The sequence below is a fragment of the Nansenia antarctica genome, assembly GCF_963989245.1.
Source record: "Nansenia antarctica genome assembly, chromosome: 6".
NCBI classification, from domain to species: domain Eukaryota; kingdom Metazoa; phylum Chordata; class Actinopteri; order Argentiniformes; family Microstomatidae; genus Nansenia; species Nansenia antarctica.
The window spans coordinates 57,293,497-57,320,112 of NC_137676.1; the positions used below are offsets into that span (position 1 = coordinate 57,293,497).

Consider the following 26,616-nt stretch of genomic DNA (forward strand, 5'->3'; position numbering starts at 1 on the left):
CTCAACGTAAGGAGAACAATTGCATTATAATATTCATTATCATGTTTCAGCCTAAACTCTAACTTCAGTCTTCATCACCCAAACGTCACATGTCAAACGGCAACGTAGAAATACGTAGGCATTGTACAAAACCAGAATAAGTAGTCTTTCAGAAAGCCTTGAATTGGCTCATGCAGTCATGAGTCTCCATAGACTATGGCTGCCTTTGTAAATTTGCTCTGAGAGCGCCGGAGCGCACACTGGAGTCAACGTCATAAGGGGACCACGTAATTGTGATTGGACAAAAGGCATTCCATGAGTGCTGATCAGATTTCCAGAGCGAATTTACGAACGCAGCCATATAGTAGCTAGCCTAGCTGCCTACATGCTACTACTGCTACTACTGGCGCCGTCGCTGCGGTTATTGTTGAATAATCCTTTATGTAATACATTGTTGGTTATAAATATGTGTTTGTTATTAAGCTTCGTCTTTTGATTTGCTTGTTGCGCAAATCCCAGACCGGTTCTACCTGTTGACAAGCAGGCTAGTTACTACGCTATTGGTTCTGATAAACACCGACAGTTTTCTGCGGTAAGTCAAGTGTAATGACAACATCATGAATTGACAGGTAAATGTACACTATTTCGAATTATATGGGTATTTTGAATGGTAAAAAAAAAAACTCCAGAAATGACATAGAACTCCAGTAGCCTACCAGCCGTGTTTCCATAAAATGTCAAGCGAATTTTAAGCACTTTTGAAGAATTTTAAGAACTTTTGAAAGTTCGCATATAAATAATAAGAACGAAAATGCGTATTATGTGCATTGCCATTAACTGGTTTGGGGCGAATAATCTCGGCTACGTAAAGCGTCATTTCGTCAGTACTGTCAAACATGAGGCACAAACTCACATCCTCTCCCCTCCTCTCTCTCCTCTTTGCCATCCTTCCTTCCTATCTGTAAACATACAGCTGTCTCCCTAAACTGTGAATAAGAACATCAAAACCATGTTGTCTAGTGACACTGCAGCAGAACAAGTGGCCTTATACTTACTTTATAAGACACAAGAAAGACACATTCCGGGAAGACGTAGACAGCAGAAACAGCTGATTGACACAAAACATTAAAAAGAGTAAGGGGAGGATTCATTAAAGGCTAGTCTATGAGTTTGAAAAACACCTGTACACCCAACAACAGCTTGTCTGTTTGTCCTTCTAGGTCAGGTCAAGTGAGGTGAGGATGAAGAAAGCTGATTGGCTCTCCAGACTCCAGAGGGTGGGGGAGCGGGCGCAGTCGTTCCAGCAGGCCCCTCTGACATCACGTTACAGACCGCGGCTCTCCCGCCCCGCCCAACCGGCCTCCGTGTGGCGCCTGTTCCCTCGCCAGAGTCTTGCCATTAGCTTCTCCCACAGCTGCCGAGAGGTGAGAGCTTAACCCAACCCTACACCCAGGGTAGACAGCAGCAGTAGCCCTAACCAACCCTACACCCTAACCCTGACCCAACCCTACACCCAGGGTAGACAGCAGCAGTAACCCTAACCAACCCTACACCCTAACCTTAACCCTGACCCAACCCTACACCCAGGATAGACAGCAGCCGTAACCCTAACCCAACCCTCGGTCCTGTTCTGTGTTGAAGGATGTTCACGTGTTCGCCCTGGAGAAGGAGGAGTCAGGTCAGAGGATCTACCTGGTGACCAGCTACAGTGAGCTGTGGCACTACTACAGGTGTGTGTGTGTGTGTGTGTGTGTGAGAGAGAGTGTGGCACAGACAGTCAGACAGTCCCTGATGCAGTGCGTGTGTGTGCGTGCCTTAGGGTTGGGCAGTAATACGGTATACCGCTCTATGTGAAAACAGCGTCATAAAGAAAATCTGTTATGCAATGTGCGAATACATATAACAAACGCCTTAAGAGTGTTTGTCCAGCACCACTGTCTATATGGTTGAAGATGCTATGAAAGTGATGACAGAACGTTTTGTAAACAATGTAATTTGTCAAATAAATAACCTGTCAAAAAAAGACAATTTAGAAGCGATCACAATCACGTGTCACGTGACCGCTTCTCCTCGTCATTTGAAATTGGCGGCTCCCTCTAAGCCCTACAATGTGATTTTTAATCGTGCAGTAATACTGTATACCATGGTAGAATTTGAAGACGGTTTAACGGTGTCACCTACAGGCAGTCCCTGATGCAGTGTGTGTGTGTGTGTGTAGCACCTACAGACAGTCCCTGATGCACTGTTACGAGGTGATCCCAGAGGGGGCGGTCTGTAAACTCTACTTAGACCTGGAGTTCCACAAGCCAACCAATCACGGTCGGGATGGGCAGGGCATGGTGGCGTCACTCATACAGGTAGGTAGGTGAGAAGTAGAAATATAATATAAACTTTTGTGGCAATAAATTAAGAAGTATGTATGACACTTATCCTGTGTGTGTGTGTGTGTGTGTGTGTGTGTGTGCGTGTGCATCCAGGTGGTGTGTGAGCAGCTGGAGGAGGTGTTTGGGGTGGTGTGTTCCAGCCGGGAGGTGGTGAACCTTGACTCCAGCACGGAGGACAAGTTCAGCCGCCACCTCATCTTCCTGCTGCCTGACGCTGCCTTCAAAGACAACACACACGTCGGTACGTCTCTCACACACACACACACACACACACACACACACACACACACACACACACACACACACACACACACCTGTCCAACGCAGCCATTAAACATTAAAGACAACACATGTCGGTACTAAAGGTGATCGGGTTGTGACATCATCAGTGAGTGACGGAGGTGGGGGTTGTGACATCATCAGTGAGGGATTGTTGTTGTTTCTGTGTTCCAGGGAGTTTCCTCCGAGCTGTACTGCAGCCTGTCCTGACCACGCTGGAGAGGAGAGGAGAGCGGGAGGGTAACAGGTGAGGAGGGGGAGGGGCATGTGAGGTGGAGAGAACGGGAACAGGTGAGGAGGGGAACGGGTGAGGAAGAGAGGAGTGGGGGAGGAGAAGAGGGAAGGAGGAGAGGAGGGGAAGAGGTGGGGAGAGGGGAACAGGTGGGGAGAGGGGAACAGGTGGAGAGAGGGGAACAGGTGAGGAAGAGAGGAGTGGGGGAGGAGAAGAGGGAAGGAGGAGAGGAGGGGAACAGGTGGGGAGAGGGGAACAGGTGGAGAGAGGGGAACAGGTGGAGAGAGGGGAACAGGTGAGGAAGAGAGGAGGGGGGGAGAGGAGGGGAACAGGTGAGGAGGGAGGAGGGGAACAGGTGAGGGCGGGACACAGAGGGAGAGATAATGGTTATTGAGTATTAAATCAGTCAGTGCATTGGAGATAGTAATAAACTGTTATCATTGACTCAACCTGATTGGCTGACAGCCTGCTGGAGGAGGAGCCACAGGAGAAGAAGAAGAAGAGACAGGAAGAGAGGGATCTCAGCTTCCTGCTGGTGAAGAACAAGGAAGGAGAGAACTGTCTGTTTGTTGACCTGAGTAGGTCTACTATAACACACACCACTACTACTACTACTACTATAACACACACACCTCTACTATAACAACCACCTCCGCGTATAGCCCTGTCCTCTTAACCTCCCAGGTGTGTGCGTGTCTCCATGGTAACCAGGTGTGTACACCAAGAACAGGAACTTCCGTCTCTACAGGTCCTCCAAGGCCGGCAGGAACGCTGCCTTCACCATCGCCCCTGACAACCTCTTCACCACCACACCCAAAAGGAATGCTGAGCAGGACCTGTTCCTCTGTTCTCTCATCAGCAACGTCAGGTACACTCCTAGAACACACCTATAACACCCATAGAACAACTAGAACACCCCTAGAACTCAGAACACCCCTAGAACATACATAGAACACCTAAGACACCTAGAACACACCTAGGACACCTAGAACACACCCAGAACACCTGGAACACACCTAGAACACACCTAGGACATCGAGAACACCTAGGACACATAGGGCCCTATTATGCACTTCTTAACTTGCTGTCTTAAGTCTTAATTAAGACGCACCGCCAGGTTAAGACCTACCGCCACCCTTATTATGCGCTTCATACGCGCTACTGCTATTATGCCCGTGTCGATAGGCGCCCACACATAAGACGTAATACTCCCGTGCATATATTACTCATTGTGGGAGTGTTCATATGTTAATGAAGTGCACTAGGCGCCCCTGCTATTATGCGATCTGACTTTGCTCCTAGCGCTAAGAAGTGGTTTGAAAAGTTCTTAAGTTTAGACTTCATGCACGTTTTGAAACACGAGCGCGCCTCCGCGGTTTGCGCATGCATGTGGGCACACATGAACACGCACGTGGCTCCACGGCAAGACGTCAATTACGGTCACAGTATAAATGCTTTATTTCAGAAGGGAGAGGCAGAGAAGCGCGCTGACCTCCTTCTTAGGACTTCCATAATAGCATAGCGCTAATGACTCAACGCAGCCGGTTCTTAAAGGGAATGGCACCTGGCACGCTGATTGGGTTGATTGAGAAGACGCCCAAAACACACCCATGACTAATTTCTTTGCTTAGCGCCGGGTTTTAGGCGCCCACTACCGCACGCATAATAGCAAAGTGGCCTTGACCACGCCTCCACGTCTTAAGTTTAGATCTACCGCCTCGTCTTATTGCTTAAGACTTATGAAGTGCATAATAGGGCCCATAGGGTGCGTTCGTAAATTCCTTCTGAGAGCGCCGGAGCGCACACTGGGTCAGCATCATAAAGGGACCAAGTAATTTGATTGGACAAGAGGCATTCCATGAGTGCTGATAAGATTCCAGAGCGAATTTACGAACGCAGCCTAGAAAACCCCTAGCACATTGAGAACTCTCCTAGAAAATCTAGAACATGCCTAGAACACATGATAGTATTGATTGATGTGATATTGATAAATAAAGTATTGATGATGTGTGTGTAGTTTAATGACAGTACTGATGATGTTGATGGAGTGTGTGTGTAGTTTCGTAGGTCAGAGGATTCTAACCTGGGATGAGCCTGAGTCTGACCGAAGAAACACCAGGACTTGCACCACCACAGGTAGGGGTGTGTGTGTGTGTGTGTGTGTGTGCGTGCGTGTGTGTCCTGCCCAGAGACAGCTGGTTAACTGCGTGTGTGTGTGTGTGTGTGTGTGTGTGTGTGTGGGTGTGTGTGTGTGTGTGTGTCAGGTTCTCTAGAAGGTTACCAGTCCTCTCCTCACAGTGAGGTGGATGACTTTGTGGTGACGCTGCTGAGGAGGGACGGAGTACAGGGACGTAAGTAGGCCTCTCCCACACACACACACACACACACACACACACACACTCCTATACCAACTACTCTGTCTGTCTGTCTCTGCCTCACTATCACCTGTCTGTCTGTCTGTCTGTCTGTCTGTGCATTCCAGACATCAGGCGGTGGAGTTACTTTGTATCCCAGCAGCTCTTGGTCTATGACATCATGGGGTTCCGCTGGTGTCACAACATAGGCCGCGCCCACAAGAGCAACAACATCATGTGAGTGAGACGAGGTGTCCTGGTGTCTTTAGTCCTACCAGACTTCACATTATATTTCATGATTATGGTGATAAGGATAATGATAGTTATCCTCCTTCCCCCCTCAACCCCCCTCTCCCCCCCCGCCCCCCTCCTCCAGGATCGTAGTGGATCTCAGAGAGGAGGTCTGGTACCAGAAGTGTCATGACCCAGCCTGCAAGACCTTCAGATCTTCCAGTACGCACACATGCGCGCACACACACACACACTCACTGAGCACCTTATTTATTTTTATGTATTTTTTTATTAGGAACACTATAGCAATACTGGGTAGGGCCTCCCTTTGCTCTCAAAGCAGCCTCAATTCTTTGTGGCATTGATTCCACAAGACGTTGAAAACATTATTTTGAGATTCTGGTCCATGATGACATGACTGCATCACGCAATTCCTGCCAATTCTTCAGGTGCAATTTCAAGCCATGACTGATTGGTATTAACGGGCCCAAAGTGTGCCAAGAAAACATTCCCCACACCATGACACCACCTGAATGAATGAGGTGTTCCTAATGAAGTGTTGTGTGTATACACACACCAACCACATCCGCTACATAACCCTGTCCTCTAACCCCGTGTGTCCGTCTCTCTCTCTCCAGGTCTCCCTCTACCCCAGGACCTCTGTGTCAGCTACATCATCACTATGGTGAGTTGCCGTGGTTATGTCATGACTGTGGTGGGTTGCCGTGGTTACATCACTGTGTGTGTGTGTGTTAGGATGAAGAGGACCAAGCCTACCTGATGGATGAATCAGGGAACCTGGAGCTCATTCACACACCACCAGCGGGACAGCCCAGAGACACAGCCTCATCCTGGGGTAAAGACGAGGACGCGGCAGGCTTGGGACCACCAGGGGGACAGGGGGGCTCTGACACTGGCCGAACCCAGGGAGGAGAGGAAGCTGGCTGGGGAGAAGACGGCCCCGATGACCTGCTGTACCTGGAGGCTCTGGAGGACGTGGAGAGCAACACACACACCACACACAGCAACACACACACCACACACAGCAACACACACCCTACAGACAGCGACACACACCCCTCAGACAGCAACACACACCCCACAGACAGCGACACACACCCCACAGACAGCGACACACACCCCACGGACCGCAACACACACCCCACGGACAGCGACACACACCCCACGGACAGCAACACACACACACCAGAGGACGTCTCAGATCAGCTTCTGCTTCAGATCATGGATGAGTTTGAGGGTAGAACTAGCCCTAACCCTTGACGCTAACCCTGACTCTTACCTTGACCCTAACTCTTACCCTGACCCTAACTTTTACCATAGCAATTTTTCATTTCGACTTTAATAGTCCAATATTGTCATCCAATCCAAGTGTACATTTATGCCTGTATGTTAGCAATAAAGATTGAAGGGGTTGTGGGATTGCTATTGCGCTTTCCAAACTGAGATGTTGTGTTGACGAGAAGCCAGAATGTGTTTACTAAGCTCATCCCCCCCCGCCCACACACACACACGACAGCAGCATCCTGTATAAACAGGCTGAGTCTGGAGAAACAGGTGTTTATTTTGTACAGATGTGAAACAGAAAGGCATGAACACTCCCCTGTACACACCTGCCATCACATCACACACACACATATATATATATATATATACAGTCAGGTAAATTCTGGACAATTAGAATTCCATGGCGGCCATTTTAGCACCACAGTTATGTGACTGTTTATATGTTGATGGTCACAGAACGTTGAGGCCAAGATGGAGGGCAGCCAACCACAACTATGTCTGTAGCTCCACCTACTATAGAAATACTCTCATTATACCGCCAACAGAGAGAGGGGGAGGGAGGGAGGGAGAGAGACAGAGACAGGGTCATACCCAGAGACTCCATTGTAAACCTGTATATTGCAGAAAGGACCATGTTGTGACATCACCTCAGGAAGACTGAAACGCTGCCTAACAGGTCAAAGGTCAACGCTCCCAGCCGTGCCTTTTGGCACATTGAGGCCACCACAGTTTTCTAAGGACACTTGAGGGCAGAAAGAAATGCTGGTGACACTGTGTCGGCACGTGCTGCCTTCCTATTGGCTACAAGCCCACCATGCTGCCTTCTATTGACTACGATCCCTGTGACTGGCCATGGCAACACTGTAACAATGCCTAGGACTGTAACCCTGGCAACACTAACAACCCCTGGATACTGTGGCCACTAACAACGGCTGGGTCCGGCCACATTAAATATCAACTTAAATACAAAAACCAAAACATGAAATAGACGGCATAAATATCTAACGGTGAGCCCCACGCTCGCTCGCTCTCTCTCTCTCTCTCTCTCTCTCTGTCTCTCCAGAAGGTCTGACCGAATTCTTTACAACAACTACACACAAGTAGATGAGAAACATGATCAAAAACAAATAAAAATAAAACCAAAAGCACCTCCGCTGTGGCTCTGGTGAGACAGTTAGAAGGGTTAGAAAATGCTGGAATGACAGATGCCAAGACTCCAACTTGGCAACTGCATTTAAAATGGACGACAGACTGGCTTAGCAACCACAAGGCAGAATGACCTCTCCTCCTCCCTCCCTTCCTCCCCTCCTCTACATCTTGATCTTAGAGTAGAGCAGGTCCAGCATGTCTCTGAAGTGGTTCCGGAGGTCCGTTCTCTTGGCCTTCAGGGTCGGGGTCAGGAGGCCATTCTGGACTGAGAACATCTCAGTGTGCAGAGCGATGTCCCTCACCTAGAGGGGGCGATATAGCAGTTATATCTTTGGTACCCACTCACAGCCACACAGACAGGTTGGCGTCAGACAGACAGGTAGGGGTCAGGCAGGCAGACAGACAGACAGGTAGGGAGGGATCAGACAGACAGACAGGGGTCAGGCAGACAGGTACCTGTTCAAAGGACTTCAGTCCCCCTTCTTTACCCAGCCTCAAGATGTCCTCGAGGACAGCTCTCTTCACTTCCTGGAAATCCAGACACACAGGTAAGGTTAAAACAGATAGACAGACAGGTAGGGTTAACTCCATAGGCCCAATACCATTTCTTATTTTTCGGAACAGAGTTACACGGGATACCGGTTGAAATCTTCCCCAATTAAATGGGACAACCATTCAAGACCCTGATACGTCATCAGTAGTATCATAGAAAAGCATGGAGGAATAGCGGTGCTCTGTAGGTTAGCAACCCGTGCTCCCCTCCCAGTCTGCACTGACATTAGAGGAGTGGTAACAAATGCAACCACTTCACTGCTGGACTTAAGTTAAATTCCGCCATCAAATGTGACATGGAAATATGTCAAAATGCGGCACTGGCATGCACAAATCAGCCTTAAAACAATGTTGTAATGTCAGCAGTTTGATTGTTATAAAGAAAAGATCTATAATACATTGAAATGTCATTAAACTAAGATAATACCATGGTTATCATAATTTTTTAATCTATATTAACAAAGAAATTAATTTGTGGTTTTCTTTTGTTGTTTGTGCATTCGCCACTATCTTGCAGACGATTTGCAAGGCATTCTGGAAGATTTTCTCATAACACTTGATTTTGATTGTGCCTCTGAAAAAACTCATGTTGCCCTACCCCTCTATCCCAACAAGAATCGGGACACCCTACCCCTACATGTGAATGTGCAAAACTGAGGGGTAGGACAACATTTTAGGGGCCAAGGGTGTACTGGGATTGGGCCCTAGAGTTAGGGTTCAGGGGCTAGGGTCAGGGAAGAGTTAGGATAAAAGGTCAGGGGTCAGAGCAGCACCTTGTTGTTGCAGAGGTCAGCGTAGGAGCCCTCCAAACCTCTTTTCTTCGCCCAGCCAGGCAGGAAGTCAGGGTCTGGCACCACGATGCCCACCAGACACGCCTGGGAAACAACAACAACAACATCAACAACAACAACAGAAGAGCTTTAGGAAGTATATTATATGAAAGAGTTGTGTTTGTGCTCCACTGGTTTCCCTGGTTACAGCACGGTGTTTCGCCTCACAGAGATGGGAGTTAATCCAGGTTTGATTTGTTTTGTAACTGTTTGCGTGTGTGTCATATGAGGGGAATATGTCTCTAATATGATCACACATTTGGCAGACGGTTAGGAAGTGTAGCTGGGTTTCCACCTGTCTGTCTCTCTCTCCCCCTCCCTCTTCCTCTCTCTCTCTCTCTCTCTCCTACCTGTAGGCTGTCTCCGTGGACGTAGACCTGGGCGACAGCGTGGCTGCGGATGTAGATGTTCTCTATCTTCTCCGGGGCGATGTACTCCCCCTGTGCCAGCTTGAAGATGTGCTTCTTCCTGTCCACGATCTTCAACGTCCCGTTCTGACAGGAAGTAGTTCACACACACATCTGAGTTAACAGAACTACGATTAGGGTGTAGTGTGTGTGTGTGTGTGTGTGTGTGGGGGGGGGGGACTTACAGGAAGCCACCTGCCGACGTCTCCTGTGTGCAGCCAGCCGTCGGGGTCCAGAGCCTCGGCCGTCTTCTCTGGGTCGCCCAGGTAACCCTGGAACACGTTGGGTCCCTTCACACACACCTGGGACACACACACTCCAGTTACACACACACACACATCTGGGACACACACCTCTGGTACACACACACACACACACACACACACACATCTGGGGGGGGGGGGCACCTCAGGTACACACACACACGTCTGGTCCTCACCTCTCCCTCCTGGTTGGCAGCATAGTAGTTCATCTCTGGAACGTCCACCAGCTTGACGGAGTTACAGGGGAGAGGAGCCCCCACATGACCTGGACACACGCATACAAACGTGAGCCTTTGTATGTGTGTGTGTGCGTGTGTGTGTGTGTGTGTGTGCGTGTTTGTGAGGCTGTGTGTGTGTGAGTGTGTGTGAGTGTGTACCTGCGGTCCAGTCTCCAGGCATGGACATGGAGCATCCAGCGGTACACTCCGTCTGACCATAGCCCTCGTAGAACTGAAACACCAATCAGCTGTCAGTCACCACCACACCAACCAATCAGCTGTCAGTCACCACCACACCAACTAATCATGCCTGACAGCCCACTGGGGTGTGTGCGTGTGTGTGTGTACCTTACAGCCCAGTGGGGTGTGTGTGTGTGTGTGTGTGTGTGTGAGTGTGTGTGTGTGTGTGTGTGTGTGTGTGTGTGTGTGTGTGTGTGTACCTGACAGCCCAGTGCGGCCCGTAGGAAGGTGAGGACTGTGGGAGAGACGGGAGCTGCTCCTGTGATCATCAGACGGACACACCCTCCCAGACTGGCCTGAGGACACAGGGACTAGTTAACAACCATGACTACTAGTAAGTAAGTAAGGCTTTTTTGATATAGCACCTTTCATACAAGAAATGCAGCTCAAAGTGCTTTACAACAGGAATACAACATATACAAGCATAGAATGAATATAAAAGCAGGGGGAAACATTAAAAAGAAAAGATAAAGATAAAATACAATAAAGAAATAAAATAAAATTTTAAAAAGGGAAACAATGCACAACCTCTGCTTGTTAATCAACTTTCCATATCCCTTTCATCTCCCTACCTTACACAGTCTTTCTGTACTTCTCACTGGCTTTCCACCAGCACCACAAACATCAGTTTTTGGAAAAGGTCCGTCTCAGTCTCTGTGTACGTTCTCAGACGTTCTCAGTCTCTGTGTACGTTCTCAGACGTTCTCAGTCTCTGTGTACGTTCTCAGTCTCTGTGTCGTTCTCAGACGTTCTCAGTCTCTGTGTACGTTCTCAGTCTCTGTGTACGTTCTCAGACGTTCTCAGTCTCTGTGTACTTTCTCAGACGTTCTCAGTCTCTGTGTACGTTCTCAGTCTCTGTGTACATTCTCAGTCTCTGTAAACGTTCTCAGTCTCTGTGTACGTTCTCAGTCTCTGTAAATGTTCTCAGTCTCTGTGTACATTCTCAGTCTCTGTAAACGTTCTCAGTCTCTGTGTACGTTCTCAGTCTCTGTGTACGTTCTCAGTCTCTGTGTACGTTCTCAGTCTCTGCTGGACCTTGCACCAAAAATCCAACTACACAATATCAACATTACAGTTTCTTTCTTTTGCACAATGCACAATCACCTCTTTCTCAACTAGTCTTTTTATCTGTCAGTCTGTGTACATGAATATAAAAGCAGGGGAAAACAGTAAAAAGAAAAGGTAAAGAAAATACAATAAAACATATTTTAAAAATGGGCTAGCTGATAAAACATTTAAAGTGCAGTAGCTGGCAAATGAGCAGTAGGCAGGTGCAGATGAGCTAGTTGAAGGCTACATTGAAGAAGTACGTTTTTAGCTTTCTTTTAAAAATATTTACTGAGCTGGCTTCCTTGATCTCTAAAGGTAATGTGTTACAAAGCTTTGGGGCATAGTTGGCAAAGGCTGCACTCCCGATCTTCTTCTGACTGTTGCTGGGAACCTCTAATAAACCTGCAATAGATGATCTTAGTGTTCTTGAGGGCACATAGTTGACAAGGGAATTAGCAATGTGCTTTATTAAGGGGTTTGTATATAAGGAGGAGGACCTTAAAATCAACCCTACATGTTACTGGCAGCCAGTGCAGAGTAGCTAGGACCGGAGTAATGTGCTCTCTCCTCTTGGTTCTAGTTAGAAGTCGAGCTGCAGAGTTTTGAATGAGCTGAAGTCTTGCAGTAGTTTTTTTAGGAAGGCCAGTAAAAAGTGTGTTACAGTAATCGAGCCGGCTTGAAACAAAGGCATGAATCAGTTTTTCAGCATCTTTTTGGATTACTAGTTACACTACCATGTCTACTAGTTCACTACCATGTCTACTAGTTCACTACCATGTCTACTAGTTCACTACCACCACTACTAGTTAACTACCACGACTACTAGTTAACTACCATGACTACTAGTTCACTACCATGACTACTAGTTAATTACCATGACTACTAGGTAACTACCCTGTACAGTTTTAGTCTTTCTTCGCCCCTCCCCTCCTCCTACAGGGTTGCCGTGGTTACCTGGACCTTCCTGAAGATCAGTGTGTCCCAGAGGCTGTTCTTCCTGACCACGCCCGCCTGGAGCTCCGCCTCCTTCCTCCGCCATGCAAAGTCCAGCAGCCAGCGCTTCACTGGAGTGTTGGCCTGGCCGAAGATCTACACACGCACACACATACAATACACACACGCACACACACACACACACACACACACACACACACACACACACACACACACACACACACAGGGGTCAGGTGTGTGTGTGTGTGTGTGTGTGTGTATGTATATGTGTGTGTGTGAGTGTATGTGTATGTATGTGTGTGTGTGTGTGTGTGTGTGTATGTGTGTGTGTGTGTGTGTGTGTGTGTGTCACCTTGTCGAACATGCGGTTGAGCAGGCGCGGGACCACGGGGAACACGGTGGGCCGGAGGGTCTGCAGGTCGTCCATCAGCAGGCGGACGTCACCCTGGAAGTAGCCGATACGAGCCCCGTGCACCAGGATCACACCCTGGGGGGGAGGGGGGGAGGGTGAGACCCTCTCCGTTCACACTGGAGCAAAATGCTGGTAGATTACCAGGTTGCGCCTTTTCACACATGTCGGCAATTCCCGGGTTGTGCAAGCTTCTTGAATCATGCATTCAACTGGATGCAGAACTGGAACGAGACAGGCGCGTGAGACTGCCATATACCATATGCCATATATCATACCTCTGTTTTATGTATATATTTTTTTTATGTATTCATCATCATATTTTTTACATTAATTTAACAGCGAGTCAACTCGTATTATGCTTACCATCACCGAGTTCGCTCGCCAACTAAAGCACTTGATTACCATTACGGATTACCGATATAAACATACTATACTAGTCCAAAAGCACAGTATGGGAGAACTTGGTGATGGTAAGCATAATACGAGTTAACTCAATTAGACATAATGCTATGCGTTCTGCGCTGCGGGCTCTCCCTGCTGACTGAGCGATGCAGGACAGCTGTGGGAGGAGATAGTGTGTGTGCACTGCTCGTAATGCATCTATATCACAAAATGTACATTTGATAAGTAAGTAAGCTATCTAAGTAAGTAATCTAGCCAACTATGATTGGAAACGACGTACTATCCAGTTGTGGAATTATATTGGCTGCCCTGGGCTTACACAAGCTACTTGAATCACACATTCAACTGGATGCAGAACTGGAACGTAGTAGACGTGATTCGAACGAGCCAGGCGCGTGAGACTGCCATATACCATATACTATATATATATATATATATATATATATATATATATATATATATATATATATATCTGCCATATATATCATACCTCCACTATGATTGGAAATGAAGTAGTGTCCAGTTGTGGAATAATATTTAATAGTAGAGATATTCAGAGTCTGGGGAAGTTCTTATGCGCTCTGCCCTGCTGACTGCGCGATGCAGGACAGCTGTGAAAGGAGACGGACCGGGGAATGTTCAGGCTTCTGTTCACACATAAGCCGACCCGGTAGATTCCATGGAAAAATACATGGTCCCGACCGGGTTAATTTCCCTGGTCAGTCGCGTTCACACATAGAGCCCCGGAAAAGCGCTATATAAATATAATGAATTATTATTATTATAAGCCGACACAGGAAATTCCATAGAATCTACTGGGAAGGCTCGTATGTGTGAAAGGGATTATAGTCACCTCACAAACGTGTGTGTGTGTGTGTGTGTGTGTGTGTGTGTGTGTGTGTGTGTAGTACGTACCTCTACGACCCTCTCAAACATGTGAGCTAGAGGAAGGAAGGACATGTGGATGTCATGGAGGTTCAGCATGCAGTGGACCTGAGGAAGACGAACACACACACAAACGCACACACGCACACACACACACACACACACACGCATACAGACGCATGCGCACGCACGCAGACACGCACGCACGCACAGACACACACAGACACACACAGACACACACACACACACAGACACACACAGACACACACACACACACACACACACACACACACAGGTCAGACATGGTCATACCTCCATCGCTCTCTCAAACATGTGGGCCAGAGGCAGGAAGGAGATCAGGATATCTTTAGGGCTGGTGTCCAGGACACCCTGGGGGAGGGGAGGGGACGGGGGGGAGGAGGAGGGGAGGGAGTAGGGGAGGGAGGAGAGGAGGGGAAGGGATGGGAGGAGAGAAGAGGGGAGGAGGAAATAGAGTGAAAGCAGAGAGAGACCAAGAGAAAATAAACAGCAGGCAAGACTGTAGAAGGATCAGGAAGAAATGCAGGGAAACACAGAGAGGGATGGAATGATGTTGTGTGTGTGTGTGTGTGTGTGTGTGTGCGTGTGTATGTGTGTGTGTTTGTGTGTACCTCGGTGATCCTGATGAAAGCAGCACAGTTAGAGATGACGTTGCCATGCGTCAGCATGCCTCCCTTTGGGTTGCCTAGACAACGACAGGTACAGTCACATGGCTGAACGAGCCAATGGAAGGCAGGGATGATTGGGCGCCCATGAAGGAGTTAACATCTCTAGTAGAACACTAGCACAGTTAGCACACACTCACACACACACACACACACACACGCTCACACGCTCACACACCCACACAGTCAAATAAACACACACACACACACACACACACACACACACACACACACACACCTGTGGTTCCGCTGGTGAAGCAGACGAGAGCCAGGTCTTCTGGTGTTGGAGGCTGCAGAAGAGTTACCACGGTTACCACACACAAGAGTTGTGTCGTGGATATAATTGATTCTTAATAGATTTAGTAGAACTTATAAAGCACAAAGAGCTCAGATCAATTGTCTCCAAAAAGGCCTTTTATTAAGCCAAGTTACATGAGTGCAGAGAGAAATGAGCAGACCAATAAGCAAGAAAGCAGTAGCCCAAGAGCAAGAAGCCCCCAACGATGGGTGCGACTCATAATTATAGAACTGTCCTTGGTCATGAGGTCACTATTCTTGGGATATATCATATTATACAAATCTGTGATTACACAAGTTATGGGCCCTGTCCATAGTCAGAAGTATTCACTGCGCCACAGATCTTGGCCCATCCCTTACAGGAAGGAAATGGGCCTTCCTTGAGTGCTAGATTTCGCCACTACTGTAGAGAGACTTACATTTCTCAGTATAACATGATATAAAACCACTACAGTTGTTCAATAGGAGAGATGGTCTAGAAACAGGTTGTTCAGGGTCATGTGACCGGCGTGATTGGTTCAAGAAAAGGAGGGGAGGAGGGAAGGGTGAGGAGGAGGGGGGGGGGGGGGGGTGATGAGGGGGTCTGACTCACCACTGGTCTCTGGTGATTGGCCTTTCCTACAGCCTGGTGGAGTCAAGAAACACAACAACATCAACATTCATAGAACCGCTAACCCAGTCAACATGAAACCTCTAACTGGCCTAGTCCCAACATGAAACCTCTAGCCCAGTCCCAACATGAAACCTCTAACCCAGTCCCAACATGAACCCTCTAACCCAGTCAACATGAAACCTCTAACTGGCCTAGTCCCAACATGAAACCTCTAACCCAGTCCTATGAAACTACTAATTATCCTAGTCCCAATATGAAACCACTAAATGGCCTTGTCCTAACTCCTAACATGAAACCACTAGCCCAGTCCTAAGGGTGTGGCCTGTATGTAGGGGTGTGGCCTGTGTGTACCTGGAGTTCCGCCAGACTGATTATGTCGACGCCCTGTTTCTGGCCCCGCGACACCAGCTCGGCATCAAACGTTTCCATGACGACAATGGTCTTCACTGTGTGGCCCCGCCCACTCATGCAGTCCAAGATAAGCACAGCCTTCTCCGCCACGTCGCAGATCACCGTGGAGATGGAAGCTGGAGCCATGGCAACAGGTTATCCTTATGGTACCTCTTCATTATATACACGAATGCACAGGGTGGGGGTCAGGGGGGTCAGGAGGAAATTAGTGGTCAGGGGGTAGGGTAAGTGGTTAGGGGTGACGGGGTAGGGGTCAGGGGTCATGTAAACTGGGGTACCTTTGTCGATGACATACGCGATGGCCTGGGTCCCCAGCGTGTCGTACAGAGGAACCACCACCAGGGAGTAGGTGTAGCACGCCAGCTCTGAGATGGTCCACTAAGCACAGGACAGAACTACATTACCCATCACTCTATACAGGAGAAAACTACATTACCCATCACTCTATACAGGAGAAAACTACATTACCCATCACTCTAAACAGGATAACTACATTACCCATCACTCTATACAGGAGAGAACTACATTACCCATCACTCTATACATGATAAAACTACATTACCCATCACTCTATACAGGAGAAAACTACATTACCCATCACTCTAAACAGGATAACTACATTACCCATCACTCTATACAGGAGAGAACTACATTACCCATCACTCTATACAGGATAACTACATTACCCATCACTCTATACATGATAACTACATAACCCATCACTCTATACATGATAACTACATTACCCATCACTCTATACATGATAACTACACCTCGTTCCAAATTATTATGCAAATAATATTTTTCTCAGATTTTCCTAAATAGTCGAGCAAATGACAATCAGTATAATTTTCAAGTCATCAACCGTTAGAGTATAATTCACATTTTATTGAACAAACCTCCCAATGATAACAGTATTTTATTTTTTAAATAAAAAACTCAAAATGCACTGTTCCAAATTATTATGCACAACAGAGTTTCAAAACATTTTATAGGTTGTAAAGAACTAAAAATGGTAATTTGATGAATTTAGGGTTAGGAGGTCATATTATGAGGTCATATTTACTGAAATCAAAAGCTATTTCAAACAAAAACATCTTAACAGGTCAAGTTAGGCCCAATCCCAATTCACCCCTAGCCCTTCGTTTTCACCCCTATGGCTCGATTTGCGCGTTCACGTTTAGGGCGAGGGCTGTCTCAATTCATATTTCGTCGAGGGCTAGGGGTAAGGGGGAGGGCTAACTATTACTTCGTTTCGAGGGATTTCAGGACCAGACTAGCTTCGAAGGGCTAACGGTACGCTACCCCTTGATACCAGGATGCATTGCGAATCATCTACAGAAATCTTATGTCGCTCTATTCAATGCGGAAATGTCATTTTAATTCTCTGTAATTACTTATTAATAAAGATTTGAAAAATTATGATAACCATCTTATTGTCTTAGTTTAATGTCATTACAATGCATTATAGACCTTTTATTTATAACACGCATAACCCAAAAATCGCTTTTATGTCGGTGCTGTGTCTAACGTTACAGTAACGCAACGCTGCATGACAGTCGAGCATTTCAGAGATGTACAGTCATAAATCAATTATTACCTGTGGCGTTTGACAGCGGATGACATATTTCCATGTCTAATGGCATATGACACGCGAAATGTAACTACAGTTAAGGATACGCGTAAAGGATGATGATATATCACCGTTCGACTCTACTGAGAAATGTTTCCGCTTATTTGTCATCTCTCCTTCACAGGCAAATGTGGCCGCGTCCCCAAGAGATCCTCTTTCTACGTTTTTGACCACCACTATGATGGATTGATTTTTGGATTCTAGACGACGAATTGTTCTGAGAAAGGCGCTTGGTAACGTGATTTTTGGACAACGCTTTATGACTATTGATGGACTGGTTGTTTTGGTTGGAGTCATTCATTGTCATTAAATTCATTGTCATTATTGCGATGTCCACAAAAAAGACATCGCTGACGGAAGAGACTAAAAAAGGAACGTCTAAACACTACAGTGTGTTGATAACAAACGAAAATAGATGCTTATAGCACACGCAACAGAAATAAACACAGCTGAAGAAGGCATTGCGAGATGTGAGAATTCGCCGGCAACACAACGCGTCAACCGTACCGCGTGATGACGTAGGCGCCGTGAAGGGTTGTCCCAATTCATAGGGCTTTGATTTCAAGGGGTAGGGCTTGTGACGTATTCGAAGGCCTTGCCTTCGAATCGAGTGACACTCGAAAACGAGCCATAGGGGTAGAAAAGAGAATCGGGATTGGGCCTTACATGTTAACATAGGACCCCTTCTTTGATATCACCTTCACAATTCTTGCATCCATTGAACTTGTGAGTTTTTGGACAGTTTCTGCTTGAATTTCTTTGCAGGATGCCAGAATAGCCTCCCAGAGCTGCGATGTGAACTGCCTCCCACCCTCATATATATTTTGCTTGAGGATGCTCCAAAGGTTCTCAATAGGGTTGAGGTCAGGGGAAGATGGGGGCCACACCATGAGTTTCTCTCCTTTTATGCCTGTAGCAGCCAATGACACAGAGGTATTCTTTGCAGCATGACAGTGGGCTCAGAAATACATGAAGACTAATTTCCAAACAGTCTTGTTTACTGATGAGTGCCGTGCAACCCTGGATGGTCCAGATGGATGGAGTAGTGGATGGTTGGTGGATGGCCACCATGTCCCAACAAGGCTGCAAGGAGGTGGCGGAGTCATGTTTTGGGCCGGAATCATGGGGAGAGAGCTGGTAGGCCCTTTTAAGGTCCCTGAAGGTGTGAAAATGACCTCGGCAAAGTATGTAGAGTTTCTGACTGACCACTTTCTTCCGTGGTACAAAAAGAAGAACCGTGCCTTCCGTAGCAAAATAATCTTCATGCATGACAATGCACCATGTCATGCTGCAAAGAATACCTCTGTGTCATTGGCTGCTATAGGCATAAAAGGAGAAACTCATGGTGTGGCCCCCATCTTCCCCTGACCTCAACCCTATTGAGAACCTTTGGAGCATCCTCAAGCAAAATATATATGAGGGTGGGAGGCAGTTCACATCAAAACAGCAGCTCTGGGAGGCTATTCTGGCATCCTGCAAAGAAATTCAAGCAGAAACTGTCCAAAAACTCACAAGTTCAATGGATGCAAGAATTGTGAAGGTGATATCAAAGAAGGGGTCCTATGTTAACATGTAACTTGACCTGTTAAGATGTTTTTGTTTGAAATAGCTTTTGATTTCAGTAAATATGACCTCCTAATATGACCTCCTAACCAGGGGTGAAAGTGGTTTGAGTTTCTTACAGGAACTATAGGCTACTACCCCAACCTTCATCGTTTCATATTGTTCTCCTCCTGCCCCCAGCTTCATGCATCCCTGAACACACACATCGTGGTGTTGGTGTCGAAATTAGAAACACTTTAGGGCTGCCATGTTTCACCAAAAGTTTGGAGTGAGAGTTTTTGGTGGTGGAGCGACCCAAAACTGTGCACGTTTTGGTAGCGGCGGCCCCTCTCTCCCACACAATTATTTGTGCTAGTTTCCTGCAATTTTAAACCAGCACAAGAAATGAAAATAATTGGAACATTTGATAAAACAAGAGAAATTCAGATAATATATCTTAAGTCTTAATAAACAAATACAGTAGCCTACAGAGTCTAAAACAAAATTGGGCCTCATCAAGTGAACTCAACCCCTTGGTCAGCAGCAGAAAGACCCTTGGTCATCATCTTATATACAGTGCATAGATGGCTATCATGTTATACAGTACATACCAGGGTTTTTCCTGGGTCAAAATCAAGCCTTGGAGGTTGATGTTGTGCACGCGCAGTGCGCCCAAATTTTCTTTGAGGGACCTCCAATTGTTGTATTTGTATTGTAAATTGTAATTATTATTATTAATAATAATAATAATAATACGATGCGATTTGAAAGTACCAGTAGGCTACCAGATACGTATGCACATATTTTGCTACCAGGGTTGCCAGATGGAATTGACAATTTCCAGCCCAACCAGTCTACAAGCTGCCGAATCCACCCGTCCAGTGTGACCAAAAGTAGCCCAATCTGGCAACACGGCTTGCTTATGGAAGCATATAGTGGACTAAGTTCAAATGTTAATGCAATTTGAGATTGCATTTGCATGTTCCACTTTTGCATGCATTCTTTCAGACAATATTCAAATTCAAATGCAATTCTAATGAGCGGATGTGTTTCCTAGAACATATCAATGCAATTGCTAATCACATTATTGCATTACAATTTGAATATTGACTCAAATAACGCAGGCAAAAATGGCAAATGAATATGCTATTTTGGGATTGCATAGTCATTTTCACATTAGAATGAAAATTTGAATTTTGTCAGCTACAAAGCGGATGTGTTTACTAGAACATGTAAATGCAATTGCGTATCACATTATTGCATTACAATTTGAATATTGACTCAAATAACGCAGGCAAAAGTGGCAAATGAATATGCTATTTTGGGATTGCATAGTAATTTTTACATTAGAATGAACTTGTCAGTTTTGTCAGTTACAAAGCAGCGCATGACTTTGAAAATTAAATGTCAAATGGCTTTGCATTATCATTTTAATATTGACAGCGAATGTGCACATCAGGTACATGGAAATGAAAATGCAAATCATTAGAATTGCATTTGAATTTGAATATTGTCTGAAAGAATGCATGCAAAAGTGGAACATACAAATGCAATCTCAAATTGCATTAACATTTGAATTAAGTCCACTATATGCTTCCATACGGCGCGACTGTAATCCCGGTCGGACTGTCTCAGTGCCCAGTGCTGCCCACCCAACCACGTCGCGTCGCGTCGGGTCTACTGTAAAGCGGGTTAACATGTCCTTTTCAAAGGTATTAAAATAGACGCAACGAAACATAACGTCAGCCATGTGTTTCCTTGTTGGAAATTATGGATCGTGAATCGTGATTGCTTCTGCACTCTGCAGCAATCGGATTTTGATTGACAGGCAGCTGCATCTCTTCCCCCAACGGCGTTCCGGCACAGAAAGTCTTGCCGGAACGCCGCACCGGACCGTTCCGGCCCACTTTCACCTATGCTCCTAACCCTAAATTCATCAAATTACAATTTTTAGTTCTTTACAACCTATAACATGTTTTGAAACTCTGTTGTGCATAATAATTTGGAAAAGTGCATTTTGAGTTTTTAATACAAATAAAAAATACTGTTATCATTGGGAGGTTTGTTCAATCAAATTTGAATTATACTCTAACGGTTGATGACTTGAAAATTATACTGATTGTCATTTGCATCGACTATTTAGGAAAATCTGAGAAAAATATAATTTGCATAATAATTTGGAACGAGGTGTACATTACCCATCACTCTACACATCTAACTATACAGGATATATATTTTATTTTATTTAGCCTTTATTTAACCATAAACCAGACTAATGAACGTGAGTGAAGATATTATCAAAGTGTACTCGCCTGTCGATCACCGGTACGCTTTGATAATATCTTCACTCAAGATCATCTAGTCTAGTCTCGCGCCTGCGCCGTCTGTTGTTCTTCCTGCACACAGGTAAAAATATCCGGGATCTAGCAGCGTCATCGTGCTCACGCAAACAAACCCGGCGAAAGTTTTACTTGCTCCGGACAATTAAAACGGCGTTAATGTCGAGCCCTGATGAGGTCCGAGATCCTACGGGCCTTCAACAGAGACACAACTGAGAGTATCCTGACTGGGTGCATCACAGACCCTAGCCACCCCAATCACAGTCTGTTCGAACCAATGCCGTCCAAAAGACAACGCCTCTTCCATAGCCTCAGGGCCAAAACTCAGAGGCTAACCAACAGCTACTTCCCCCAGGCAATCAGGCTCTTAAACCAGCCTACTGAGGGCAGGTGACTACCTACCCTTAACTGTCTACCCTTAAGCACACAGCAACTATTGTTCTTGTTGCTGCAATGTCCAGGAACTGAATTTTACTCTCTTATACTTGTATAATGGGATGTAACAATAAACTTGAAACTTGAGAGAGAAAGGGAGGGAGAGAGGGAGGGGTAGAGACAGAGAGAGAGACAGGGAGAGAGAGACAGAGACAGGGAGAGAGAGACAGGGGTAGAGACAGGGAGAGAGAGGGGTAGAGACTGGGAGAGAGAGAGGGAGAGGGGTAGAGACTGGGAGAGAGAGAGGGAGAGGGGTAGAGACAGGGAGAGGGAGAGAGAGAGGAGTAGAGACAGGGAGAGAGAGAGGGGTAGAGACAGGGAGAGAGAGAGGGGTAGAGACAGGGAGAGAGAGAGAGAGAGATGTACCTCAGGTCTGTTCTGTGAGAAGATGCCGATGTGTTTGTCTCCTGACAGAGAATGTCCTCTGTGGAGGAGACCAGACCCCAGGAACTCTGCCATGTCTGCTACCTACACACACAAACACGCGCGCACACACACACACACACACACACACACACACACATACACATACATACACACACACGTTACTGCTACCTTTACAACACAACACACCCGTTAGTATGTCACTGTTACCACCATGTTGACATTACTGTTAGGAGGGGGAGGACAGACCATACAACTATAACTCCCAGGTGCAGAGCTCGATGGCGCCCCCTGGCCTCACCTGTTGGTATGACAACCACTCGTAGGGCTGGTTGGGTTTCCTGGAGCCCAGACATGGACCATCATCTGGAGAGGAGAGGACACTGGTAACACTGGTAACACTGGTAACCCTGGTTACCCTGGCAACACTGGCAACACTGGTAACACTGGTAACACTGGTAACACTGGTAACACTGGTAACACTGGCAACACTGGCAACACTGGCAACACTGGCAACACTGGCAACACTGGCAACACTGGCAACACTGGTAACACTGGTAACACTGGCAACACTGGTAACACTGGCTAACACTGGCAACCCTGGTAACACTGGCTAACACTGGTAACACTGGCAACCCTGGTAACACTGGCAACCCTGGTAACACTGGTAACACTGGTAACACTGGTAACACTGGCAACCCTGGTAACCCTGGTAACACTGGTAACACTGGTAACACTGGTAACCCTGGTAACCCTGGTAACCCTGGTAACCCTGGTAACACTGGCTAACCCTGGTAACACTGGCTAACCCTGGTAACACTGGTAACCCTTGTAACACTGGCTAACACTGGTAACACTGGTAACACTGGTAACACTGGCAACCCTGGTAACCCTGGTAACACTGGTAACACTGGTAACCCTGGTAACCCTGGTAACACTGGCTAACCCTGGTAACACTGGTAACCCTGGTAACCCTGGTAACACTGGTAACCCTGGTAACCCTGGTAACACTGGTAACACTGGTAACCCTGGTAACCCTGGTAACCCTGGTAACACTGGCTAACCCTGGCAACCCTGGTAACCCTGGAAACACTGTTGAATCACACATCACATGTTCATATGAGCTGGAAAAGTGCTATACAAATAAAGATTATTATTATTATTATTATTATTATTATTATGTGGAGTTCAGTGATGCTTTCTCAGTTTGTGTGTATGTTTGTGTGTACAGTATGTATAGTGTAGTGGTCACTTAATTTTTTCCAGAGCTGTATGTGTGTATATATATTTCTCTATGTGTGTGTGTGTGTGTGTGATTAAGTGTGTGTGTGTGTATCAGTGTGTGTGTGTGTGTGTGTCTGGGTTTCCGTTAACCGGCAATTGCCGGTCTTTGTCCGGTAAAATTTGGTGAAGTCCGACAAATTGAAAAGTCGTCGGACATATTGTCCGGTGAAAATAATTCCCTTTGAATACAATTCGCTAAAGCTGGCTGGGTGCGTTCGTAAACACGCTCTGGAAATCCGATCAGCACTCGCGGAACGCCTCTCGTCCAATCGAACGACTCGGTCGCTCTGTGACATCGAAGCCAGCGTGCGCTCCGGCGCTCTCAGAGCGTGTTTACGAACGCACCCCTAGAAGTTTCCAGCCAGCTAGCTGAAGCTGCTACACACACCAGAGCCATGGCGACCGAACGGCAAGTTAAACAACATACTATAAAAGTGACATTGTTTTACTCATTACTCATACGTTTGTTGTCATTCGGCGGTGCTAATAGTCGCTTTCTTTTTTAATTTATTTAATTTATTTTATTTTAGCAGTTTCCCCGAAAGTTAAGTGTTTGTTTTTATATCACTATTTGCACTTCTGGTTAGATGCTAAACTGCATTTTGTTGTCTGGTACTTGTACTCTGCAATGACAATAAAGTTGAATCTCACCTAATCTAATCTAATCTAATCTAAAATAATCTAAAATAATCCCATCACTATTACTCCCTATTTTCATCAGTGTTTCAATCCTTGAATCTGTGATGGAAATCAAGCAAAGCCACTTCAAGTCTCCCCACCACTGACAGCGCTGGGTGTGCCTTTCCTTACACTCTCGGTTATTCCCTGTGGATTTAAAAAAACGGTGTTTTGGTTTCTATAATGTGGTCTATTCTCAGTGTTGACGAGCAACTCAGGGGGCTTTGAGATGGCTAACAGCTAATTAAAGGAGTAATTCCACTCAAAAGGGTAGAAGTAAGCTGACTGTCTGTCTGTCTGTCTGTCTGTCTGTCTGTCTGTCTGTCTGTCTGTCTGTCTATCTGTCTGTCTGTCTATCTGTCTGTCTGTCTGTCTCTCTGTCAGTGTGCTGGACTACCTATGACTTCCATGGTACCTGGGAACGTGTTGTCGGAGAGAAACGCCCTCTGTACAAAGGACCTACTGACCAAAATCCCTGTTCCCCGTAGCCTACATGCTTGCACTGTTACTGTTCAATAAAATGTTATACATCTAGACATTGTGGTATTTCTTTATATACGTATCCCAGACTGCCTATCAATTGTTTCTCAATAAACAGTTATGTTCTTCCCATTGTCATACTCCCGAGCTAAACGAAATGCCTTCCCAACCAGCGAGACTTATAGAAATGACGTTGTTTTATTGATTTAAAAAAAAAAAAAGGGTAAAACTGTAAAGAGAAAATAGAAAACTCACATTAATCCCAAACAATTTAACAAACTTCAGTTAACGTAATGTGGAGTCCGTTCATTGATCGATGCTGTCTGTTCAGTTCCCAGTGAGGCGCCCGTTCAGCGCTGGACCCGTTCAGCGCTGGATTTGACGCATGGCATAGCGCGCATGCGTCAAATCATGTTATATTATTATATATTATATAGCTCGCATCTAATCGTATCGGATGAGAAATAGACATTAAATGGCATATATAGGCCGCTACACAACAGTAATCACCGCGACAAACATTAGATTTGGAGGAAAAAAATATATGATTTTGGAAAAAAATTTTTTTATTATATTTTAATATGATGACCGGAATATATCACGTTTGTCCGGTAAATCGAATTCTTCCCGGACACGATGTCCGACGGCAAAATTTTCTAACGGAAACCCTGGTGTGTGTGTGTGTATATAAGTGTGTGTGTGTGTGTGTGTGTGTGTGTGTGTGTGTACCAGAGACTCGTAGTCCTCGGAGGAACACCTCATACATGGTGCGGGCGTCGCTGTAGTAGTGGGTCATGTGACTGTCACTGGCGTTCAGGATGGACCGGCGGGCGTACTCTTCACCCTGACACAGACACACACACACACATAAATATATATTAAAATATATACACCCTTCCCGAACACACACACATAAATATTTACATCTCCCCCCCCACACACACATAAATACACTGTATATATACACCCCCCTCCGCCCACACACACATATACACCCCCCCCCCCCCCATACACACACACACACACACACACACACATATATACAGTGGGGGAAATAAGTATTCAACATATCTGGATTTTTTTTTAGCTGTGTAGTTTTATTGAGTTTCAAATTTCATGTGAAGAGCAGCACTGTGTGTACTGTAGTCTCTGCAGTGGAAATATGTTGAATTAAAACATTTGAGAATACTTATTTCCCCCACTGTATATTCACACACGCACACACACACACACACACACACACACACACACACACACACACACACACACACACACACACACACTAACAGACCATTGGGTTGAAGCACTTTTGGCACAAACTACTTTTTAAGTAGGCCAGCACACACACACACATGCCCACACCCACACCTCCTAAGAGGACAGATAAGTACTAGGAAAACTATCTAGAGAGAGAGAGAGAGAGAGAGAGAGAGAGAGAGAGGGAGAGAGAGAGAGAGAGAGAGAGAGATCAACATTTTTTTAATTCAACATATTTCCGTTGCAGCTATTCACCTGAAATGTAGACCAGACATTGCAATAAAGGGAATGACACAGGAAAGAAGTATTGAACACGCTAACTGACTGAAACTGAAATTGATTCAATACTTGGTGGAGAAGCCTTTGTTTCCAACGACAGCTTCAAGACGCCTCCTGTACGATTATTATTTTTTTCTCTCAGTGATCAGGTGGG

General features: G+C 46.0%; 2 protein-coding genes across 2 annotated transcripts in view; one reads left to right on the forward strand and one right to left on the reverse strand.

Annotated features, from left to right (window-relative positions):
- The first annotated feature begins 449 nt into the window (after positions 1-449).
- Positions 450-6,831, forward strand: primpol (primase and polymerase (DNA-directed)). The gene is made up of 14 exons (XM_080533798.1): positions 450-571; positions 1,200-1,403; positions 1,621-1,709; positions 2,198-2,336; positions 2,457-2,604; positions 2,817-2,889; positions 3,340-3,452; positions 3,586-3,742; positions 4,934-5,010; positions 5,139-5,225; positions 5,357-5,465; positions 5,605-5,681; positions 6,098-6,144; positions 6,216-6,831. Exons 2-14 carry the CDS (start codon positions 1,221-1,223, stop codon positions 6,738-6,740), a joined length of 1,824 nt encoding a protein of 607 aa, XP_080389924.1. The 5' UTR covers positions 450-571; positions 1,200-1,220; the 3' UTR covers positions 6,741-6,831.
- Positions 6,832-8,074: 1,243 nt separating this feature from the next.
- The window catches only part of LOC308159567 (long-chain-fatty-acid--CoA ligase 1-like), a gene marked incomplete at both ends in the record, with an annotated part of 20,566 nt that continues 2,024 nt past the window's right edge, over positions 8,075-26,616 (reverse strand). The window contains 19 exons of the mRNA XM_080533382.1: positions 8,075-8,215; positions 8,370-8,441; positions 9,239-9,340; positions 9,646-9,789; positions 9,888-10,004; positions 10,142-10,230; positions 10,343-10,415; positions 10,624-10,719; positions 12,428-12,562; positions 12,780-12,914; positions 14,439-14,516; positions 14,777-14,850; positions 15,069-15,120; positions 15,720-15,752; positions 16,092-16,267; positions 16,430-16,529; positions 22,467-22,568; positions 22,786-22,850; positions 25,656-25,770. Coding sequence (XP_080389508.1) covers positions 8,075-8,215; positions 8,370-8,441; positions 9,239-9,340; positions 9,646-9,789; positions 9,888-10,004; positions 10,142-10,230; positions 10,343-10,415; positions 10,624-10,719; positions 12,428-12,562; positions 12,780-12,914; positions 14,439-14,516; positions 14,777-14,850; positions 15,069-15,120; positions 15,720-15,752; positions 16,092-16,267; positions 16,430-16,529; positions 22,467-22,568; positions 22,786-22,850; positions 25,656-25,770 — 1,899 coding nt within the window. The remainder of the gene's footprint in view (positions 8,216-8,369; positions 8,442-9,238; positions 9,341-9,645; positions 9,790-9,887; positions 10,005-10,141; positions 10,231-10,342; positions 10,416-10,623; positions 10,720-12,427; positions 12,563-12,779; positions 12,915-14,438; positions 14,517-14,776; positions 14,851-15,068; positions 15,121-15,719; positions 15,753-16,091; positions 16,268-16,429; positions 16,530-22,466; positions 22,569-22,785; positions 22,851-25,655; positions 25,771-26,616) is intronic.